The sequence below is a fragment of the Rhinolophus ferrumequinum genome, chromosome 12 (genome assembly GCF_004115265.2).
Source record: "Rhinolophus ferrumequinum isolate MPI-CBG mRhiFer1 chromosome 12, mRhiFer1_v1.p, whole genome shotgun sequence".
NCBI classification, from domain to species: domain Eukaryota; kingdom Metazoa; phylum Chordata; class Mammalia; order Chiroptera; family Rhinolophidae; genus Rhinolophus; species Rhinolophus ferrumequinum.
In genome coordinates, this window is record NC_046295.1 from 62974687 (window position 1) to 62994443 (window position 19757).

The 19757-nt window shown below is 43.6% G+C and overlaps 1 protein-coding gene across 1 annotated transcript in view; it reads left to right on the plus strand.

The window, feature by feature from the left end:
* Positions 1–19757, plus strand: part of PALM2AKAP2 (PALM2 and AKAP2 fusion) — a gene marked incomplete in the record, with an annotated part of 417966 nt that overhangs the window by 393882 nt on the left and 4327 nt on the right. The window contains 2 exon segments of the mRNA XM_033122412.1: positions 11828–12006; positions 17030–17068. Of these exon segments, the coding sequence (XP_032978303.1) occupies positions 11828–12006; positions 17030–17068 (218 nt within the window).

Consider the following 19757-nt stretch of genomic DNA (forward strand, 5'->3'; position numbering starts at 1 on the left):
CTTGACAGCAAGACGCCTGATTCTTATTATCCTAATATATTTATTTGATCAATCCCCTTTTTGTAACCAATCTCCTGTTTTCCTTACCCAATTTGGGTTCCTCCACCCACCCTGCTGTGTCCAGCACAACCTCCCAGGCCACTGTGGCTCCCTCACCCCCACTGCAGACACCGTCTTGTTCAACCCCACCTAATAGTTTTAGGACTGAATTATTCAGGAAGGAAAGAAGACGGAAGAGGAAAAGCATGGCGATTTTCTTGATATGTTTTTTAATTCCTTCAGGTCACAGGGCAATGGCCAACTGAGTGTTTGAGGCGAAGAAAACTTTCAGGGGAGGTCTTTTGGTCCATGCTTAACAGTGACTGGTAGGCTTTTCCAAAAGATCCGTACTTGTCAAGCTCACTTAAAATGCTTATTTTGGGCTGACTTGGCACAGAGATGCCAGTCAGGCATTCTATATGGCATCCTAGAAAAAGTTTTCATACCACTTGACTTCAGCCCAGTCTGGGGAACCTATTTCACAAGTAAGTGAACCTAAAGGGACTGCATAAGAGCCCACAGTCTGACAGAGGAAGGTTCTTCAGGCTTCTACTCCTTCAGGCTTCTACTCACAGGAAGGCAGATACCATGAGCCTCCTATCAATCAGGAAGAGCTGGCTCCACCTACCTAGCCCCCTTTACATTATTTCTTTATAGAACCTTCTCCAAAGTGCACATGCTTAGTGGGTATTTTAAGTTTTCTTCACTTCACCTCTTAATTGAACTTCTCACCATATTGCTGCCCTACTTTCCTTCTAGCACATGGACAAAAATAAAGACATTTCAACACTTTCCCCTACTTCCCTGACTTGCTGTGGTCTGTCAGGCGTCCCCACCAGGCCTGAAATAAGACAGGGTCCTCATGTTTGCCCTCAGCATCCCAGCAGCCTAGCACCAATTGTCCTAGCACTTCCCTCTACACTAGTTCTAATCCCCATATTCCATCCCTATAGGATTGATGTCTGTCCCTTTGGTTAGATAGTAATTCATCCATTCAGGTCGGTGCACTGCTCCAGTCCGGTCGTTAACACTGAACACCGTCATTACAGTGACATGTGTGCACCCCATTCCTTCGCATTTATTTTGAGAACATTTAAAGTAAGTGGCAAGTTATCCCAGAATTACAACATGGATGGAAAGAAACTGAATGCAAAATGTGATTTTTCTTAATATCCATGCCTGGAAATCTTTGGAGTGTGGCTTGGCCAGCCAGCCACCAGGTTTGTGATCAGGGAGGAAACAGACACATCTCTGAGCCGCCAACCTGGACAATTCATGGCCAGGGTGAGAACTGACTGCTGGCTCCAACTTCGGTATTGTGAATGCAGATGTTGCTAAGTTCCTACGACACTACTCCACGTTTTATGCCAGTAGAGATGACTCAGCTAGTTGGTTGCATGGTGCAGACTGATGATTTGATATTAAGTGATGAAAGATAGACTTTTTAACTTCTTCCCTGGTGAAAATCATGCTGGTAATATGCTGGAATCCGGAAGCTTTTAGGCAAGTAAAATCCACTGAGAGCCAAGATATGATAGGAAAAAGAAATCTGTTCTCCCCAAACATGCCGCAGGTATTGAAAAGGTATTTGGTTTCACTTTTCGTTTCCCTGTCTTTCAAAGATGGAGGATGATAAGGTTTCTGTTTTTAAAAGGATGCAGTCATTTTCAAAGATCAATTATTAGGAAAAACTATCTGGAAGTTTTATCTTGTTGGTTCTTATGTGATTTTTAAAGAAAGAAATTCTGCCTAAATAGGGTTTGTGTGGTATTTGTTGACACAGAGGTGAACATGGCAGATAAAGCCTCTGCCCTGGGGACATATAGTTCAGTAAGAGAAACAGCATCAAACAAAGGTGGCAATTTCCTGACAGAGAAGCATGGAGACCTGTGGGAGCACAGAACGAGGAAGACACCTCATTGAGGGGATAGGGAAAGTCTTCCTTTCTTGGGAAACTACCATCTAAGCTTTGAACTGATGGAGAAGTTGGATTAGCGGGTGGAGGAGATTGTTGCAGCCAGAAAGAAGGGAACCTATAGAGGCCCAAAAGGAATGGAGAATTTGTCACATTGAGGTGCTTAAATAAGGTCAGAGTGGGTTAAAGGAAGAGATTTAAAACAAAATAAAGTTGATTGGAGCCAGATGATGAAGAGCAATGTAAATTATGTTCAAGATTTTAGATTTTAGACTTCATCCTGTGGTCAGTGGAAGGCCAGTGAGGATTTTCAAAGAGGTAATTATCTCCACTTTTCTAAGCCGCCCTGCCTTCATCTATCAATTGATGGAGTATAAGCCTTCCTGCTTTAATGAGTTCATTCCACCAGCTTCTATTGAGCTCTTCCTCTGAACAGGCACTTCTGAAGGCATGCTGTCATCTTGACGATGACCTGTGTTATGTGAGAGGCCATATTGCCAAGAATGAACACATGTGGACCTTCTGTTGATGGTACGTAGAAGCAGAGAATAAAGAAAGTGCTTCAGCAGGTGTACAATCCTGATTTGAAGGTATAATCCACACGCTGCTGTAAAGTGCCCCTGAGGAGTGAGTTTGGGAGGATAACCCATACATTTTATTGAAGTTACAATTTAGACTTTTCAAATATCTTTCCATATTAAGGGTGTCAACAGATAATTCTCACTTTAGAGCCTGTTGTCTATTATTAGATATCCTGGTTTCACTTGCAAGTTCTAGGCATGACAGAGAACCCCAGTTAGGTGATTAGTTTAGTTTTTTGAAAACTAAACTCAGCTAAGAAGTGACAGAGCCAGGTTCAATCCCAGGTTCATTTGTCTCTGAAGTTCATATTCTTTCTATACCCTTTCTAGTTTCCGTTTCATGCCAGCTGTTGAATTGATCTACCAAGTCAGATAATTTGCCGAGTGGGACATTATGGAGAATGGTAAATGAGAAGGTGTGAGTCCCATAACTTTTAGTGTCTGTTCATGTCTTTTAATATGTGGAAAGATGTGATAGTTACATATATATTATAAAAAAATAAAATTTCCAAGGAGTTTTGGCTTCTCTTGTCAGTTTGAATTAAGATTGCACCTGAGATGATCATTACATTATTCAAAGATAATTGACTGGGTCTTTGTTCTTTCCCCTTCATTATGTTCAAACATCATAAGGGAAAAGTCTTAGACAGAAAAATAAAATTGATGTCAGCACTGTATTCATAAACCAGAGCTTGTTGGTTCATCCCACGTTAAATCAGAGCTGAATGAGGCCACGTCTCACTTGAGATGCCCACATTGCTCCGCGGTGAAGAACTTGTGTGGCATTCCATCACTGGCCCAGGTGTGAGAGGGCTTCTTTTTAGGAATACACAGTGCCTCCCTATCCTGTAGGAGGCACAGATTGTGCAACTGGTAGGGGCCCCGCTGGCTGTGTGAAGTTACTAAATCTTAATGTGGAGTGTCCTAGAGAGGGCTATGTCTACTACTGCATTTCCTGAATGTTGTGACAGAAGTCTAATGATGGTGGCAATGGCTTATGCAGACTGGAAAGCTGTGTACTCTACTAGTTATTTCACACACATTTTCTCATTTAATCCTCACAATAGGACTCTAAGATGTAATGTACAAATTATCCAAATCCTTGAGGCAAGACATTTTCAGAATTTTTCTGATTTTAGAAAAGCCATACAGTCTATATACTATTATTTAGTAAAGCAATGCAATGCATATATTATTATTTAACATACCCGAGCAGGGTCCGGGACAGCACTGTGTTATCAAATTAGATTTCTGATGCAAAACTTAGAGTTAGTTATATTAAGTGGGATAGATAGAGAAGAACCTCATGCCAATTCACTTGGGTTTTGCTGCCAAGTAAGTTATGACAAAACTTGGATTTCAGAGCTTTCTGTGGATTTTGGAATTGTGCATAAGGGATCGTGGACCTGTAATATTATTTCCTTTTCAAAGAATTAATACCAGAGCCCAGAGAGATTGAGAACTTGCCCCCAAGGTCACTCAGCTAAGAAGTGACAGAGCCAGGTTCAATCCCAGGTTCATTTGTCTCTGAAGTTCATATTCTTTCTATACCCTTTCTTGCCCTCTGCCGAACCTGCCCTCTGCCCTTGAGGTCTATGAGGTGTGTAGTAACAGTTCCCCTTTCCAACCTACTGTGATTGAGCTCAGTCTCCCTCTGCCCTCTCCCAGTCTCAGGCCTGACCCCTGCATTTTTTTGGGTCCTTCCAGCCTCTCATTTTTGGAGCTACTGTAGCTCTAGAGTCCTCTGCTGGTAATGGCCTAGATGGATGAGTTTGCACCAAGAGACCATGAGACACTGCCACCCAGTGACCCAGACGGTTCCTTTGTGCTTTCAGAACGTAAGCCAGGGCTCCAAATTATCACAGGCAATATTGCTGGTGCTGTCTAAAGATCTGAGCAGATGGCGGAGAGACTGGCATAGCCCATGCTGGCTATCTAGCCTGACTTCTCTTCTGAGTTCTTTCTGAAAGTTCATTCTCCAGGAACTAGCTTAGCCATCCGCTCCAGACATAGGCTCATTCCCTGAAATCTTTCAAAGAACTGGGTACTCAAGCAAGGAATCAGTTTCTTAATTGGAGGAGGAGCAGGGATACGTGTTCACTCATTGACTGAATGCATTTGGCAGACTGGGGTCCAAGTCAACTAAGTTCGTTTACTGGTGATCATTGAGCACCATGACTGCTCTCTGCTGTTCTCGTCTGCTCCTTAAGATTGATTCTTATGCCGTGGACCAGAATCTCCCTGTATCTTATTTATCTGAACCCAGTGAATAGGTTCATTTTTTAAAAAACGCATGCCATTTGGGAAGGAATTGGTAAGGAAACGTTAGGTTGGAGCAGTGTTTGCAAGGGATGAAGGTATGTAATGAAATCGGGACTTCACAAGTTACGGAAGTCAGAGTTCTTTTTGGACAGTCCCTTTGATGGTTTGAAAAGGGCAACTGCTATGGTTAAAGCTGTCAGTGTCACTCCTGGGAAAAGATAAACTCCAGTCTTTCTTCAGTGGCAAGCCTATAATCGTGGCTTCTGAGAAGTGGAACTTTGGGAAAAGCACATTTCCTACCAGTTTAGTTCCCTTCTGTAAGCAGGATCTGCTGTCGCTGCTAATTTTGCTGGGTCTTCTGATATATCCAGGGTGTCTGGATAGGATCCCAGTGGTGCTCATGTCTTGCTGGGGACACCACATGATGTCCTTGATGTCCTTGTTGCTTACCCTTTACCCCCTGCATGGCTACTCTGCACTCCAAGTTAGGAGAGCAGTTTCTGAAAAATCAGACTCAACCACATGCCAAGAAAGATCCAGTCTTGAGATGAGAAAGAGAGATGAATCAAAGGACTTAATTCTTGCAAGATCCCTGCTCTACACCTCGTGGGAAGTGTGAGCTAATCAAAGCCAGGCCTGGGAGCAGGATGTCCCCTGTGACTGCTGGATTTCAGGACAGGATGTGACTGTGTTTCTTACTAGCTGGGGTGACTTGCTGTGTACTTCCCTAAGGAGATTGGCATTTCAGATCCGTTTGATCTCTGTGAATAAGCTGCTAGGTAAGGGGTGGAGGGACTAGGGTGGTGATAGGGAGAATGTGCAAGACAGGCCATTAGATCACCAAGGAATACATTTATATTTCATGTAATGGTATTTCATTTCTCATGACCTTGAATGTAAATGTCAGAGGTTTCCCAAAACTTGTATGCATCTGACATCACGGCTACTCCCAGTCTCTTTCTTTTATTTCCCGTTACTCAAATATAAACTCATACCTTACGTAACAAAAAAGCTGGCAAGGAAAATGATGGGCCTAGGGGCCGGCCCGGTGGCTCAGGCGGTTGGAGCTCCATGCTCCTAACGCCAAAGGCTGCTGGTTCGATTCCCACATGGGCCAATGGGCTCTCAACCACAAGGTTGTCAGTTCAGTTCCTCGACTCCTGTAAGGGATGGTGGGCAGCGCCCCCTGCAACTAACAACGGCAACTGGACCTGGAGCTGAGCTGCCTTCCACAACTAAGATTGAAAGGACAACAACTCGACTTGGAAAAAGTCCTGGAAGTACACACTGTTCCCCAATATGTCCCCTTTCTCAATAAAATCTTAAAAAAAAGAAAGAAAGAAAGAAAGTGATAGGCCTAAATGTGATAGTAACTTCTCTGGAATTATATGTCAAGTTCAAATTCTGACTCCACTGCTTGCTCGCTGTGTAAACCTCAGTTTCCTCACAAGTGGAAATAAAATAGTACTAACCTCATCAATAAGTTTGGACAGTACCTGATGCACAAAAGGCTTCCAAGAAGAACTGTTGTTATTATAGTTACTGTTATTACAGTTTTAAGAAAAGGCCAAAAGGCCTTCGCAGATTACTTATGACTTGCTCTTCTGCAGCTTCTGTGACCTTGAAATAAATGGCGGAGCATGCATTATTGAATTGCTTTCTAGTTGGGATTTTTTTCATAGTTGCTTCCTTAGAATTAAAGTTTCTCTTCCAAAAATCTGAGTTCAGGAATTAGTTTTCAAGAGTCAGCTGTGATTCAAAAAAACAAAGGCTATCATTAAGTATATTGGGAGACAATCAAATTACTATTACCATAGAAATGGTTTCTTTTTCTTTTTTTTTTTCTTCCCCTTTTGGGGAGTAATCTTCACACAGCCAAGCCCACCGTGTTGGTAGAAATGTGTGTAACAAAAATGTCTTGGTAAGGGAATTGCTATTTACCATGATTTTCATTCTTACTGTTTCAATTCAATGTTTTCTATTTTGGCCTTAAACTGGGCTTCGCCTGGAGAAACAGAGCTCTTTCCTTCTAGAGTTTTCATCTTCTATTTCTGTTCACAGGGAATGACCCAATATCAGCAACACATCCAACACCCCAACTTGCTTTAAGTAATAATCTTTGGACGTTGCTCCGACTTGTTTCGCCAGGCAGGGGTATTTCTCATATCTGAGCGTGGCTTGTAATTTGAAGAGTCGTATCATAGCATGCCCCCACCCCTGGGCCTTCAGAGGAGATAAAAGGACCAGGGACCGGCTCGTGGTGTGTGGGTCACAGCTGCATTCTGCACAAGCCCATGCACTCTTGGTCTGACAGCAGGATATTCCCTCTTACTGAGAGGAAATGAAATTGAAAATGCAAGTCTGAGCTCATTTCTTTCTGAGCTCATTTCAATGACCTGTGAGCTGTTTTTGATGTTTGCAACCTAACCCCAGTGCTGTGTGAAGGAAAGAGATCACTGAATAAGGCCTGTGCCAAGGCATGTCATCTGGTGGGCGTCTTTGTCGGTTCATTTTGGTTTTTAAATAAGAGTGGGTGCTGGCTTTTTTCTTTTCTTTTGAAAAAAATGTAGAAACAAAGGATCTTTGATTTAAGACGTCAGACATGGAATTCCATGTACATGGAATATAATAATCACCCAAATCGTAATATTTGATGAAATTAATTTTCTGAACTTCTGGAATCTACATTCTTGGCTTTTCAGAAGTGAGTCCTGTTTCTACAGAAGGAGGGTTTAGGCTGTCAGAGCAACAGCTGTGTTCTCAGTTCTCCAGTTTCCTTGGGTGGGAGGAATTGCAGGTTTTCCCCTCTGCTCCAGTCAACACAGCCTGGTACAGATGCCCCAGGAAAATCCATCTTGATTGGAAAATCCAGAAGTGCAGTCAAAGCGTGGTTTGCTTTCTCTGGCCCAGACACTTTATTATTAACTCTTTTTAATAAACAAGAAACACAAATTCACGGTTCCTAGTTTTCTGTTCCACTCATGGTGAAAGACAACACGTACTGATTGTTAGTGAAATTCTCTGCTCTTTAGTTGGCCTCGCACTGTTACAGCCTGTGAGTGCCACTGTCACAGATGTGACCTGTGCTTTTCTAAGGCCTTGAGGAGATGTCCACCAATCAGCTCTCTTGGGTGTGTGCTGCCCAGGAAAAGCTTGTGGATCTGCCTAGTCTGTGAAGGTTCAAGCAAGCGGCATTCTCTACTTTTCTGAGCATGGCTAATAATACTTACAAGAAAAAAACTTTCTGGTTTGTTTATTTTATATTTTTAAATTAATTCATGCTTATTGTAGAAAAAAATGGGAGAATAAAGATAAAAATAGAGTGACTCTTAAGCGTAACCACTACCTGCCTAGTTTTTCTCCATGTATGTATGTACATGGAAGATAATATTGGGTTTATATTGGTTAATATTAGTTTCCTATTGCTGCTTGACAAATTACCGCAAATACAGTGGCTTAAAACAGCATAAATTTGTTATAGTTCTAGAGGTCAGAAACCTGCAATCTGTCAGTTAGGGACTGAACTGTGTTCCACCAAAATTCGTTTGTTGAAGCCATAACTGCCAGTGTGGATTGTATTTGGAGATGGGGATTTTAGGAGGTAATCAGGGTTAGATGAGCTCAAGAGGGTGGGGTCCTCGTTATGGGATTCGTGTCCTTATATGGAAAGACACCAGAGAGCTGATCCCTCTCCCTCCCTCCTCCCCTCTTTCCCTTCTCTCTCTTTTTCTCTCAAGGTTCCTGCTTCCCTCTTATAAGGACCCTTGTGATTACATCAAGCCTAACTGGATAATCGAGGGCAGTATTCCCATCTCACAGCCTTTAACTTAATCACATTTGCCAAGTCCTTTTGCCTATAAGGTAACATATTCACAGATTTCGGGGATTAAGACTTAGGCATTTTGGTGGATGCCCTCATCCTGCCTGTCACAAAACTTATTCTTGTTCGTCTTATACTGATGGAGTTTTTACCATGTGCCATGCATACCCTTTTGCTACTAAGGGGTGAACCAGGATTTGAACCTAGGCAGCGTAGGTCTGGAGCCTGCTCTCTTAAACAAAAGCAGTACATCTGCTTTTGTAACCTGTTTTCTTAATATGTTTTGAATATTTTCCCACGACCTTACCTATTCCTCTAAATTTGAGTAAAACGTATTTGTAATAGCTAAATAAATACTCCATCATCTAAATGAGCCATAACTAACTTAACCATTCTCCTGTAGTCTGACATCTTGGTTGTTTCCTCGGGTGTAATGATTAAAACACACGATGGGGAAAGTTCGCATGCATAAGCTTTGTGCCCATACTTAATTCTTTGCTGAACTTGTGCCTAGCAGTTCCTTGGGAGCTGGTTAACTGGTATAAATTAGAGAACAGTATTTCACAAACTGTTTTCTTTAAGATGTAATAGAGATTCTGTGAAGTGAGGCTCTCTGGTTAAATAAATTTGAGAAATGCTGCATACCCATCTTTGAATTACAGATTCACAATTGAATTAGCAGTATAACTGGAAAAGTCCTCTGGTAAAGAAACCTCTCTCTCTCTCTCTCTGTCTCTCTCTCTCTGTCTCTCTCTCTCAAGCTTTCTTTAACCCAGTGTTTCCCCAGCTTATGTGACCCGTGACTTTCTGTTTGCAGTGTTGAGTACTTACAAGGCTAACGTATTTGGACATAATTTTGGAAACATAGTTTTGGAATCATCTCAGCCAAGTGAAGCTGCTCACCCTCCAACACCTTTAAAAGCTTAAGTCTAAAATTACTCTAGATGGAATAGTTTGAACAAAATCACGTTTATGAAATAAACTTGAAAATGTTTCCTCTCCTCCATTCAGAATTCCTGTTTAGCTTTGTTCCACTGGCTCCTTATGTCATAGAGCTCACATTGCACCTGCTCCCTGCTCAGTGAACGTGAGGTCCCAGCCTTTGGTTACAACCAACAGGTCTGCTCTCACGTCTGTGTGGCATTTTCTGTTCACGTTGTTTCCCAGGGACAGTGACTGGGGTCCTTCAAGAGAGCTGTTTTGTAGAGTGTTCAGCTCAGGTGAGAAACTAGACAGCAGGATGTTTGTCATTAAAAAATAGAGGCCACTTTCAGCTGTCCTCAGCTCTTCAGTCATTCACCAGGTGAATAAACATACAAGAGCAAGTCTCGATGAGGCAAGTGGGGTCGGACCCAGGGTGGGGCTGGGGAAGTAATGGGTGAGAAGCATGACAGTGAGCACCACAGGTGACCGTCACTGGGGATTCTAAGGGTTTGTCCTCAGGGCCAAGTAGTTTCAAGGAGCCTTACAAGGCCATAGACAAGGATGAGATGGACTTTCCAGACCCGTGGCACAGACTGTTTGCATCACATTCACATAATGATCCCCAAAGCGCAAACCATGGTGGTGTCTGCAGTGTCCACCACTAGGGGAAGAGCGTTAGAAGTTTTTTTTAACATCCTAATTGTGAGGACTGTAGGCTGCAAACTAGACTTTTGAGGAAGATGTTGGGTGTGGAACAGGTCCCTCCCTCTTCAGCTTTTTAGCAGTCTGTGTGAATCCTAAGATGGCGCACAGAATTCCAGTGCGTGATTTGAACCATACTGGGGGGTAAGGGAGGATGGTTGGAAATCACAGGACCCAGCAGAGAAGCATGACCAAGCTGACTTCCCCAGTACCAATCAGACTGATGGCCAGCAGCTAGGGATGGGGGCACGGTGTCTCCTTTCTCTGGGGACCTGTGACATCTTCTGAAGCTTGGTTATCTGAAACCTCCCGTTCTCTCAAAACCTCTCAGCTACCTTCCCTTTGGAAGCAGCTGCTCTCGACCTGCTAAACCAGTCTCTCTTTCCTGTTACTCATGTGACCTCTAGTGTCTATAAATGGTAAAACTGGCTCCAGGGATGAGTTCTGCTAGGGGTTGCCTTCTGCTTGGGAATGCAAGGGTCAAATGGGGACTGCAAAGGGTCTTTAATCTCCCCTTGGCAGTCTCCAAACTTTGGACTTGAATAGTACCACTTATTTTGCGTGTGTTACCACATTCCTTGTCCGTAGACCCTCTGTCTCCCACAACGCGCAGAGTTGGAAAAATCATGACTGTTGTACCCAAAGATATTTCTCAGAGGTGCATTTGGGGCTCTGTGGCAATGAAAGCCACTCCTTAATGGGCTAGAAGTCAGGGCCAGGCATTCCCAAGAGGGAGGGATGCAGACAGTCAGAGTGAAACTTTCACCACTGACATGCTCTCCTTATCTGAGAATTCCTGGAAGGCATTTCCAAAGCCAAAATCTCACCTTCCCTAAGTTTGTGTACACCTTTCCTGCAACACTAAAGCTGCCTTTGTCGGCATTCATTCCTTAAGGTTTTGGGGTCTCAAAGCCAAATGATTTCAGAAACGTGACAGGTAAGGTCAATGAATGAAGGTGGCCTATGTAAGACTGAGGTGACCTGGGAAGATCCAACCTGGTTCTCATTCAGAGGTTTTACGACGCTGTGCTGTCCAGGCCAACAGCCTGCATAGATCATATGATAGTCGATGGGTTGTGATAGAGAAGAAAGAACTTGGCGGGGAAACCAGGAGACCCGGGTCCCATCGCTGGCGCCCAGTGACCTCAGCACCGCCCTCCCTTTGCAGAACATTTTCCTCATCTGTAAGAAGTGGGTCTCCAAGGCTCAAAGTCGCCACCTCCTCTGACAGTCTAATTCTATGACCTGTAACGGAATACATGTCCCTAATACAGCTGGATGCGGTGTCTGTCTGTCTGTCTGTCTGACTTGTATTTGCAAAGCGCCCAACAGGCCGCCTCTTTGGTCTGACTTTTTAACACTGGTTTCCTTGAGGTCCTTGTTGGATGGATTTGTGACATTATCCATTAGTGCTTTGATACCTGGGATAAAATGACCTAAAATGACCTACACTTAACGATTGTTCTGCTACCACTCTGTGTCACAGGTTGCTTTTTTCTTTTTTTTGTGCCAGTTTTCTCTTCTTTCTCAAAGCCGTCACGCGCAGACAAGCTTAGAAAGGGTGTTCTCTTCGTATTGTTTCAGGGAAAATAGAGAAAGTCAGACCTCCTCCATCCCCCACACCTGAAGGCCCCAGCTTGCAGCCTGACTTAGCCCCTGAAGAGGCTGCCGGATCCCAGCGGCCCAAGAATCTGATGCAGACCCTCATGGAAGACTATGAGACACACAAATCTAAAAGGCGCGAGAGAATGGATGATAGTAGTGTAAGTTTCTCCTCCTTTCCTCTTTCACTTTGAGGGCGAACATCGGCGTGACATACGGTATTCCAGTTCAGGCATGGATATATATGCAATTGTCTGCCAGTGTCATGGTTCCAAAACCGATTTTCAGATGTGGGGTTTCCCATGCCTGGAGTTGGGGTTGGGTGTTTGTCTTACTTCTCAAAAACATTGATCGTGCAAGGAGTGGGTCTTTTTGCTGCCAAGTATAGTTTGAGCCCACTGGCAAGGCTACTGCTGCATGAGATGTTTGGTGTGTAGAAAACACCGTGCAGGATGGGAAGAAGGTCATACCCATCACTGACCTGCTCTGTAGGATTTTATTTCTCTAGAGAACTATGACGATGCGATTCCTTTAACGTCTCCTCTGGGCAACCCCTGTAAATGTTACACAGTGCTCAAAAGACTAAGTGCATTTGGGGCTGTTACCAACCTGTATGTACAGTGTGGCAGGAAAGAACCATTTAAAATGACAGTTAAAAACCACACGGCTGCCCCGCTCCCCACAACGCTGAGAATTTTGCACGTGGTGTTCACATGAACCGTGAAGGAAGTCATCTGCTCTGTGGTTTCTCTCTCCAGTAAGAGACTTAAGAGCCTTTTGTTCCAGAGCCAGGAGCCTGGGAAAAGCCTCAGGGGTCCACACCAACCTCCTAGGAGTCTGCTGGCCTCAGTCTCTCAGCCTGTATTGAGGTGATCATCTCCTCCCGCCACTTAGACGTAGGTCACAGGTACCTTGGGTCAGTTGAGGATACCACCCAGTTTACCCGGGACAGTCCTGGGTTTTTTTGCCTTTTGTCCTGGTGCCTTTATGAATAGCATCCCCTTTTACTCTTCAAAGTGCCCTAGTTTGGATGATCATTTATTTGGTCACCTTAAACTTGAATGCTACGGGGCTCACAGTAGGAATTCCGGACTGACTTTCATAACCTGATTGGGTACGTGAAAGGATTTCTGGCATTGAAGCCAGACATCAATGTTGCTTTCAAAATATTTAGTGGTAAAGAAAGGACGAAAGCAAACATGTCTACAGCAGTTTGGCGGCTCGCTTGGCATCTCCCAGGCTCTCCCGTGGCTCTCCACCTAAACTGCTTGGAATACTGACTCAACTAGGCTGGAGAGTTTCTGGGCTGTTCCGCTGTCGCACAGTGGGATGGGGCCTGGCCCTCAGTGGCTGTTGCAGACTTTTCCATGACTGGAGCTCCTTCCATGAGCCCACAGCACATTTTATGTCCACTAAGTCACTGGAGCTGGCCCTTCTTGGCATCCCCACTTAAAATATGGAGTTTGCCTTTAGGTAGTTACTGGAGCCTGTGGCCATTTAGAAGCCCCGTGCTAGAAATGGCTTGTTTCGTTCCTCCCCAGGGATTCCACACCAGACATCAGCAGCTTTGGTGAAAGTTAGCTGAGTGGCCCCTCGCATTCTGGCGTGGAAGGGGAAGAACAAATAGAACCTTTCTGCATGTGTCCCATGCGAGAGTTTTCTAAGCACCCTCCATATGTCTCTTGTGTATGCCTTTTGTGTTGAAGTGCAGATGTTCGAGGAAATACCACACACACAAGTGAAGAGCCCACTCTTACTGATTTCACAGGCAGAGGCTGGAAGCCTCCGTCGTGCACACTGTGACACGCAAGCGGCCACCTGGCAAATGCCGCCCAGGATGGATTTCCCCTTTGCATTAGGGAAGCTGCTTGGAATCAACCCTTTAATATACTGATTGCCCTTCAGATAAGCAGTGAGGTGACAGGCTCCTGTCTCTATTTTTCTCAAGTAAATAAGCATTTTGTATAAGGAAGAAACTTACTAACTAGTCAAGCTATTAATATCCCCAGATTTGGATTCAAGGCCAACTGTTTTCTACTGTTATTGACGTTACAAGAGAACCACGTTTGTTGTTGTCAAAAATTCTTAGGACTAGAACAAAATCTGTCCAATCCACTATATCCCTTTTAAGACACCCAAATCTGGAAAGAGCATACTCAGATTACTTCTAAAGCAAATATATGGTCAGAGCTACCTGTTACCCCACTTCTTACCCCTTTTGATTCAGGGGGTCTTTTCTGTTGTGTCTGTATCAGTCACTGGAGAATAGGTTGAAGTTTACCTGTAAGAATAAGCAAGGCTTCGTTTGTTTTCCTAGCCGATCCGCGGCCCCTTCTTTAATTGTCTCTTGTACCAGAAGGATAACCAATAGGGATCCGATGGATTGCTTGATGCCTGAGTTGTGTTAACTTGTTTATCAGCCCCTAGAAGCTGTAGTTCTGTTTTAGCTCTGTTCTCTGGGCAAACTGTGGCTTCTGAGATTCTCCCGTCTCTCAGAACCTCACGTGGCTCACCTGGGTCCATTGTCACATCGGTACCAATATTGGTGGTTCCACCTGCCAATATTCTTTCCAGACATCACTTGGCAGGACTTATGAGTCCCTCACACATGACGCAGGACCAAGCCATGCGTTTGCCCATTGGAAGTAACCAGCTCTTTCTGAATTGATAAAAACAATTCTTATTTGCTATGCTTCCTAAGGAGAAGGCAGACTTAAAAAACAAAGTAGGGTAACTGGGGTGTCGGTACCGTGACACATTTGACACAGTGATATTATGAGCATGAAGGACAGAAGAAAGAGAAGAGAAAGAAGCCACATGAAGCTATGCCGGCAGGTTCATGAGTAACTGTTGCCAACCTACCTGAGAAAAACTGAGCCTTGCTATCAAAACAGGTGCAGCCTCCCCCACCCCAGAGCAGCGATCATTTTGGAATCCTGTCCTAGCTTAGGGCCCCTTACAATGTCCCACTTCATAAAAAAATCACATGCAGAACAGGCAGGCTCAGAGAATCAAAAGATTTTGACTGAAGATCGAATATTCAATCATGAACTCTTGGAACATTCACTCAGGACTCACTATATCGTTGATACAAAATTGTCTGCGGGTGTTCTGTTCATTTTGCAGTTGGTGAAAAAGTCCATGACAAAAAAGCCCCTTTTCTCACCAAGTTATCCCCAGACAGCCATCCTTGTTGCCAGCTCAGAGCTTGAGCAGGTGCCCACAGTCTGCACCCACCTGGGCTGGCTTCCTTGTTCTGCGTGGCATGGTCACCGATGAGTGTCTCCATGCTCGAAGCTTCAGCCAGGCCCGGCTTACTAATGGACTCCTCAGCTAATTTGGGGGTAGGACGGTTGCTATCCCCATCCCCAACCCTTGACCCTGGGCTGTTTACCAGCCTATCCAGGGCCCTTGTGAGAATTAGAAAAAGGCACCTTTTTTCCTCTGTTGAGGACACAGCCCTGCACCAGCCACACAGTTGCTGAGTGGAGTGGGGGACTGAGCTTCACCTCGATCAATCCCCTCAGCCTAGTGTTTTTGGGCAGTGCACACACTGAACAGCCAGATGCAGCAGACCTGCTCTTATCGTGGCTCTCTCTTATCTGGAAGTGTTATCCTATGTGGAACTGTCCCTTCATCTGGGCCTGATGCCATCTCAGTCATGCAACACATAACGGACTGATGAATCATAGTTTCCTAAAGGGCTTCTTGGTGCCGTGCAAAAGAAGGATATTTAGGCAACATTGTTTTTTCTGGTCAATTGTTCCACCAACTTGAGCTGAGCCTCAGAAGACCATGGGTTATTGAGTCAGTGATGCTTTTGAACTTGGTGGATTGCTTTCCCTTTCTTGATTGATGTGATGCTGGCCCAAGTCCAAATTACAGCCTCCTGGGCATTCAGCCCCACCCTCACTTCTAGCACAGGATATACTCTTGGTGGGTTGTATTCTCGCTCTTTCTTGCCCCAAGAAGAGTTGTTTTCAGCCATCCCTGCCTGTCTTGGAATAAGAGAAGGCCTCATTAATTCTCCTGGGTTAAGTCAAAGCTGGGGGCTTGCAGTTACTGCTTGTCTAAGAATTCCTGGCACACATTTTTCTCTAGACCCTTTGGGAGCTGTGGCCCTACTCATTGAGTAAGTAAAGGAAGCCGCCTGCCTCCACTTCCCCACATCCCAGTCTACACGAAGCTCAGCCAAAATCGATAATGTTTTGTGCTACCCAGATTTCTCTTGGGTTCTCACTCACACCCGAGGAAGATGCAAAGAAGAGGAGAACTCCGAATTCATCATCTTAATCGTTACAGAAGTATGATTTTTAAGCGCTACATATAAGAAGCAGTCAGTGATCACAGACATGTTCCCACCTAACCTGTCTATGGTGACCAATGCCAGAAACCAATCATGCCTCCAGTGTCCTAAGTAGTGTAAATACAAGGTCATGACCGTGATTCTAGAGAGGACTGTCCAAAGTTCTTCTATCTCATTTCCCATAATCAAGACATTTTCCCCCCTGAGTTTTTCTTGCAGTGACTTTTATCTCCTGTGGGAACTAAAGGATCATTTTAGTATCTCCGTGATCACCCCACTCTCAGGAACTTAACCCGGGCACCAAAGCTAGTGATGAGGGAGGCTGCATGCTTTCCGTATTCAGTACTATCCTTAGGTCAGCTTTAGAGAATCTGCCTCCACAAACCTTGTATTTGAAGCCATCTCTGTGCTTAGGATCTCCTTTTCATGGGACAACAGGTTACAAAACTGCTCTGGGGTTCAGAGGAGCCTACAGGAAGAGAAAAGGCTACTTGGCTACAGATGGCTACAGATTCTAGCAAATCCAAAATGACTGTCAAGGATCTTGCTGGTGGGCAGCTGTTTGCGTGTAGGGAGGTGGGCGGGGCAATTTTGTTAATTCAAAGCACAGAAAATGAACGCAACAAATCTTGAATTAACAAAATATGGCTTATCTGATATTTTTATTAAAGAATAATAGGGTATCTACTTGGCTCCAAAAGATACAGATTTTTAAATAAACTAATATCAGATGAAGCAAGTCTTGGTGTGGGGGTGTAATGGTCTCCCAGTGTCCCTTCTCCTGTCTGCCCCTGGTTTGGTGCCAGTTCCCAGCCGGGGAATATTCTATGAGTGTGTCTCTGCCATGTACTAACCCTGGTCTTTTCCCTCTCTGCTAGTACACCTCTAAGTTACTGTCTTGCAAGGTGACTTCCGAGGTACTTTTCAATTTGTCTTGGTCTTCCTGCATGCCTGGCCCAGGTGCATGCTGTTGTGGTTTGCCATTTTTCTTGATGGGTTGAATGAGAAGGGCAAGAAAGCCATTTGTCTCCATATTTTTTTCTTTCTGACTATTCTGAACTGGGGACTGCCTCGACGTGTTGGAGTACATGCACCAATGATACACTCTGCTATGCTTTGCTGTGCTGTGTGGTGGGATTGGAGAAGACCTTGCCCTGCTCATGGATCTGGAAGATGTTTGGACTAGAGGGCACAACCAATTTTTTTAGTTTCTTCCGGCACTGGTATCAAAGGAGAGGAGCGAGTCTGTTCTTACCTTAACACAAATCCGGAGAGCTCCACGCTATAGCTTTAGCACAAGTTATTCCAAAAGGGAACGTCCCCAGCCCCGCTTCCACCCAATTCTTAAACTGTATTTATGTTTTGGAAGCTGCTTTAAGCACTGAATTTCCCCAAAAGCTGTTTTCCCCTACAACTTCCTTTTACACAAATTTCACAAACCTGTGCTGTGAAAAAACACAGTACTTTTCACTTTTCCCCATTTTTTCATATTTCTCTCTTTCTCTTTTTTTTTGCTGTGAGAAAGCACAATGTTTTTCATATTTTTATTTCTATAACATTGTATTTTTATTTTAAAAGAATTATTTCAAATGTACAGGATTATAGAGAGACTCATTCGTCTGATTGACAATCATTCACCCAGTTACAATTTATTGAGCACCTCCTGTGCATCAGGTACTTTTCTAGATTCTGAGAATAGAGCGGTCCACCAAACAAAGGCCCAGATGTCGCAGAGCCAGCACTCCAATGTTCCAAATAACCTGACAGAATAAGATAATAGAGCCCGTCTATCCAGCTTTCTCTATTCTTATCATTTCATAACATTTGCTTAATATTTTAAAAAGAAATTAATATTGCACTCAGGCCCTCCTATCCCTTCTCCCAGTTCCCGTCTCTCTCTCTCCTGAGAGGTAACTGTTCTTGAGTTTGGTGCTCATCAGCTCCATGCATGTTTTTATGCGTATACCACATATGTTTGTGTACATAAGTACTATGTTCTGGTTCGCATGTTGCAGAACTTTCTGTAAATAATATCATATTGTAGTATCCTCTACTCCTTAATTTATTTTGTCTGCATTGTTTTGAGATGTGTTCGTGAGGATACTTATGGCTCGAGGTCCCTCATTATAACTGCTGTATAGTATTCCACTGAACGAACATATCACTGTTTATTCCTTCTAGCGATGGAAATGTAGGTTGTTTCCTTTTTTTAAAAAAAAATTTTAGTGCCATTACAAACAGTGATTCAAAGATATATATAATATATATTATATGAGATATAATATTATATTATATTATATATAACTTTGAGTACCTATGGGAGAATTTCTCCCTGTATATCTAGGAGTTGAAGTACTGGTTATAGGGCTTATATATCCTTAACATTCACTACATGTTGCAAATTATTCTTCAGCTTGGTTATGCTAACCTGTAGCACAAGCTATTTTTAAAATCTCCCTGTTTAGCAAAACAATTATAGTTAACCATAGATGTGAGCTAATGATTATGAGTAATTCTCATTCATAAGGTGTAAAGTGAATATTGAGAATATCATTACATGTACCTTCCTCATTGTCTTATTGTGGTTTTCAGAACCTTAGATGTATTTTTAGCTTTTAGGTACATGTTTCAGTCTGTATCTGCAATCCGCAAGCGAATAGATGACCATTTTACACAATGTACAGCTCCTTATAAAAACACCTTATATTTGAATACCACTTCATAATTTATAAAGCTCCTTCACATGATAATAGAAATAATTATTGTTGGAGAACTTACTATGCACTGGGGACCATGCTTAATGCTTTCCATACATTGCCTCATTTATTTCTCAGGCCAACTCTGTGCTGTAGTTAGTTTGTTGGTTTTATTCCCATTTTACATATGAGGGGACTGAGGCACAGGCATAAACTTTCCCAAGGTCACATTGTCACTAGGATTTAAACCTAGGCCTGCTTGGACTTCCGAGTCTACATTGTCTCCTGAGAAAGCCTGTGAAGTTGGGCAGGTGGTGCTGTGTCCATTTTACAGATAAAGAAAGTTGAGGTGCAAGATGCCATGAACAACAGCAACAAGCCCCAGGGACTGAACTGGAAATAAAGCTCCTGAGTTTTATTTCTAATATTCTGGTCCAGACTGCTTGTCGGTACCATATTACCATGCACCGACCAGAAGAATCCTCTATTTAGAGTACTACCAGACTTGGAAGCTTGCTTTTTTCCTAACTAATTTCATAGTCTTTGATATTGAGTAAGTGAGTATAGTATGCTTACACACAAAACATTGTATGGCATGGCTCATGTGCTTAATGATGAACATTTATTCAGGACACAGCACTGCGTCCTACATGTCAGGTCCAGCTGTCCCTGCTGGGGGCACTGGGGAAGACTTCCCAGAGAAAACCACATTGAAACTCTAGGAAGTCCATTCATTTGTCAGAGGTGCAGAGAAGCAGGCTGCGGTGGACCCCCAGAATTTGCGTATGCCTGGGCTCTCATCACTGTCTGTCACCTGCCTCGTCTCACTTCTCTGGAGTTGCCAGCATCACTGTCCCTTGTCAAAATGATGGTTCTTTAAATAAGCAAAGCCTTTGTTGCAAGTTGGTAA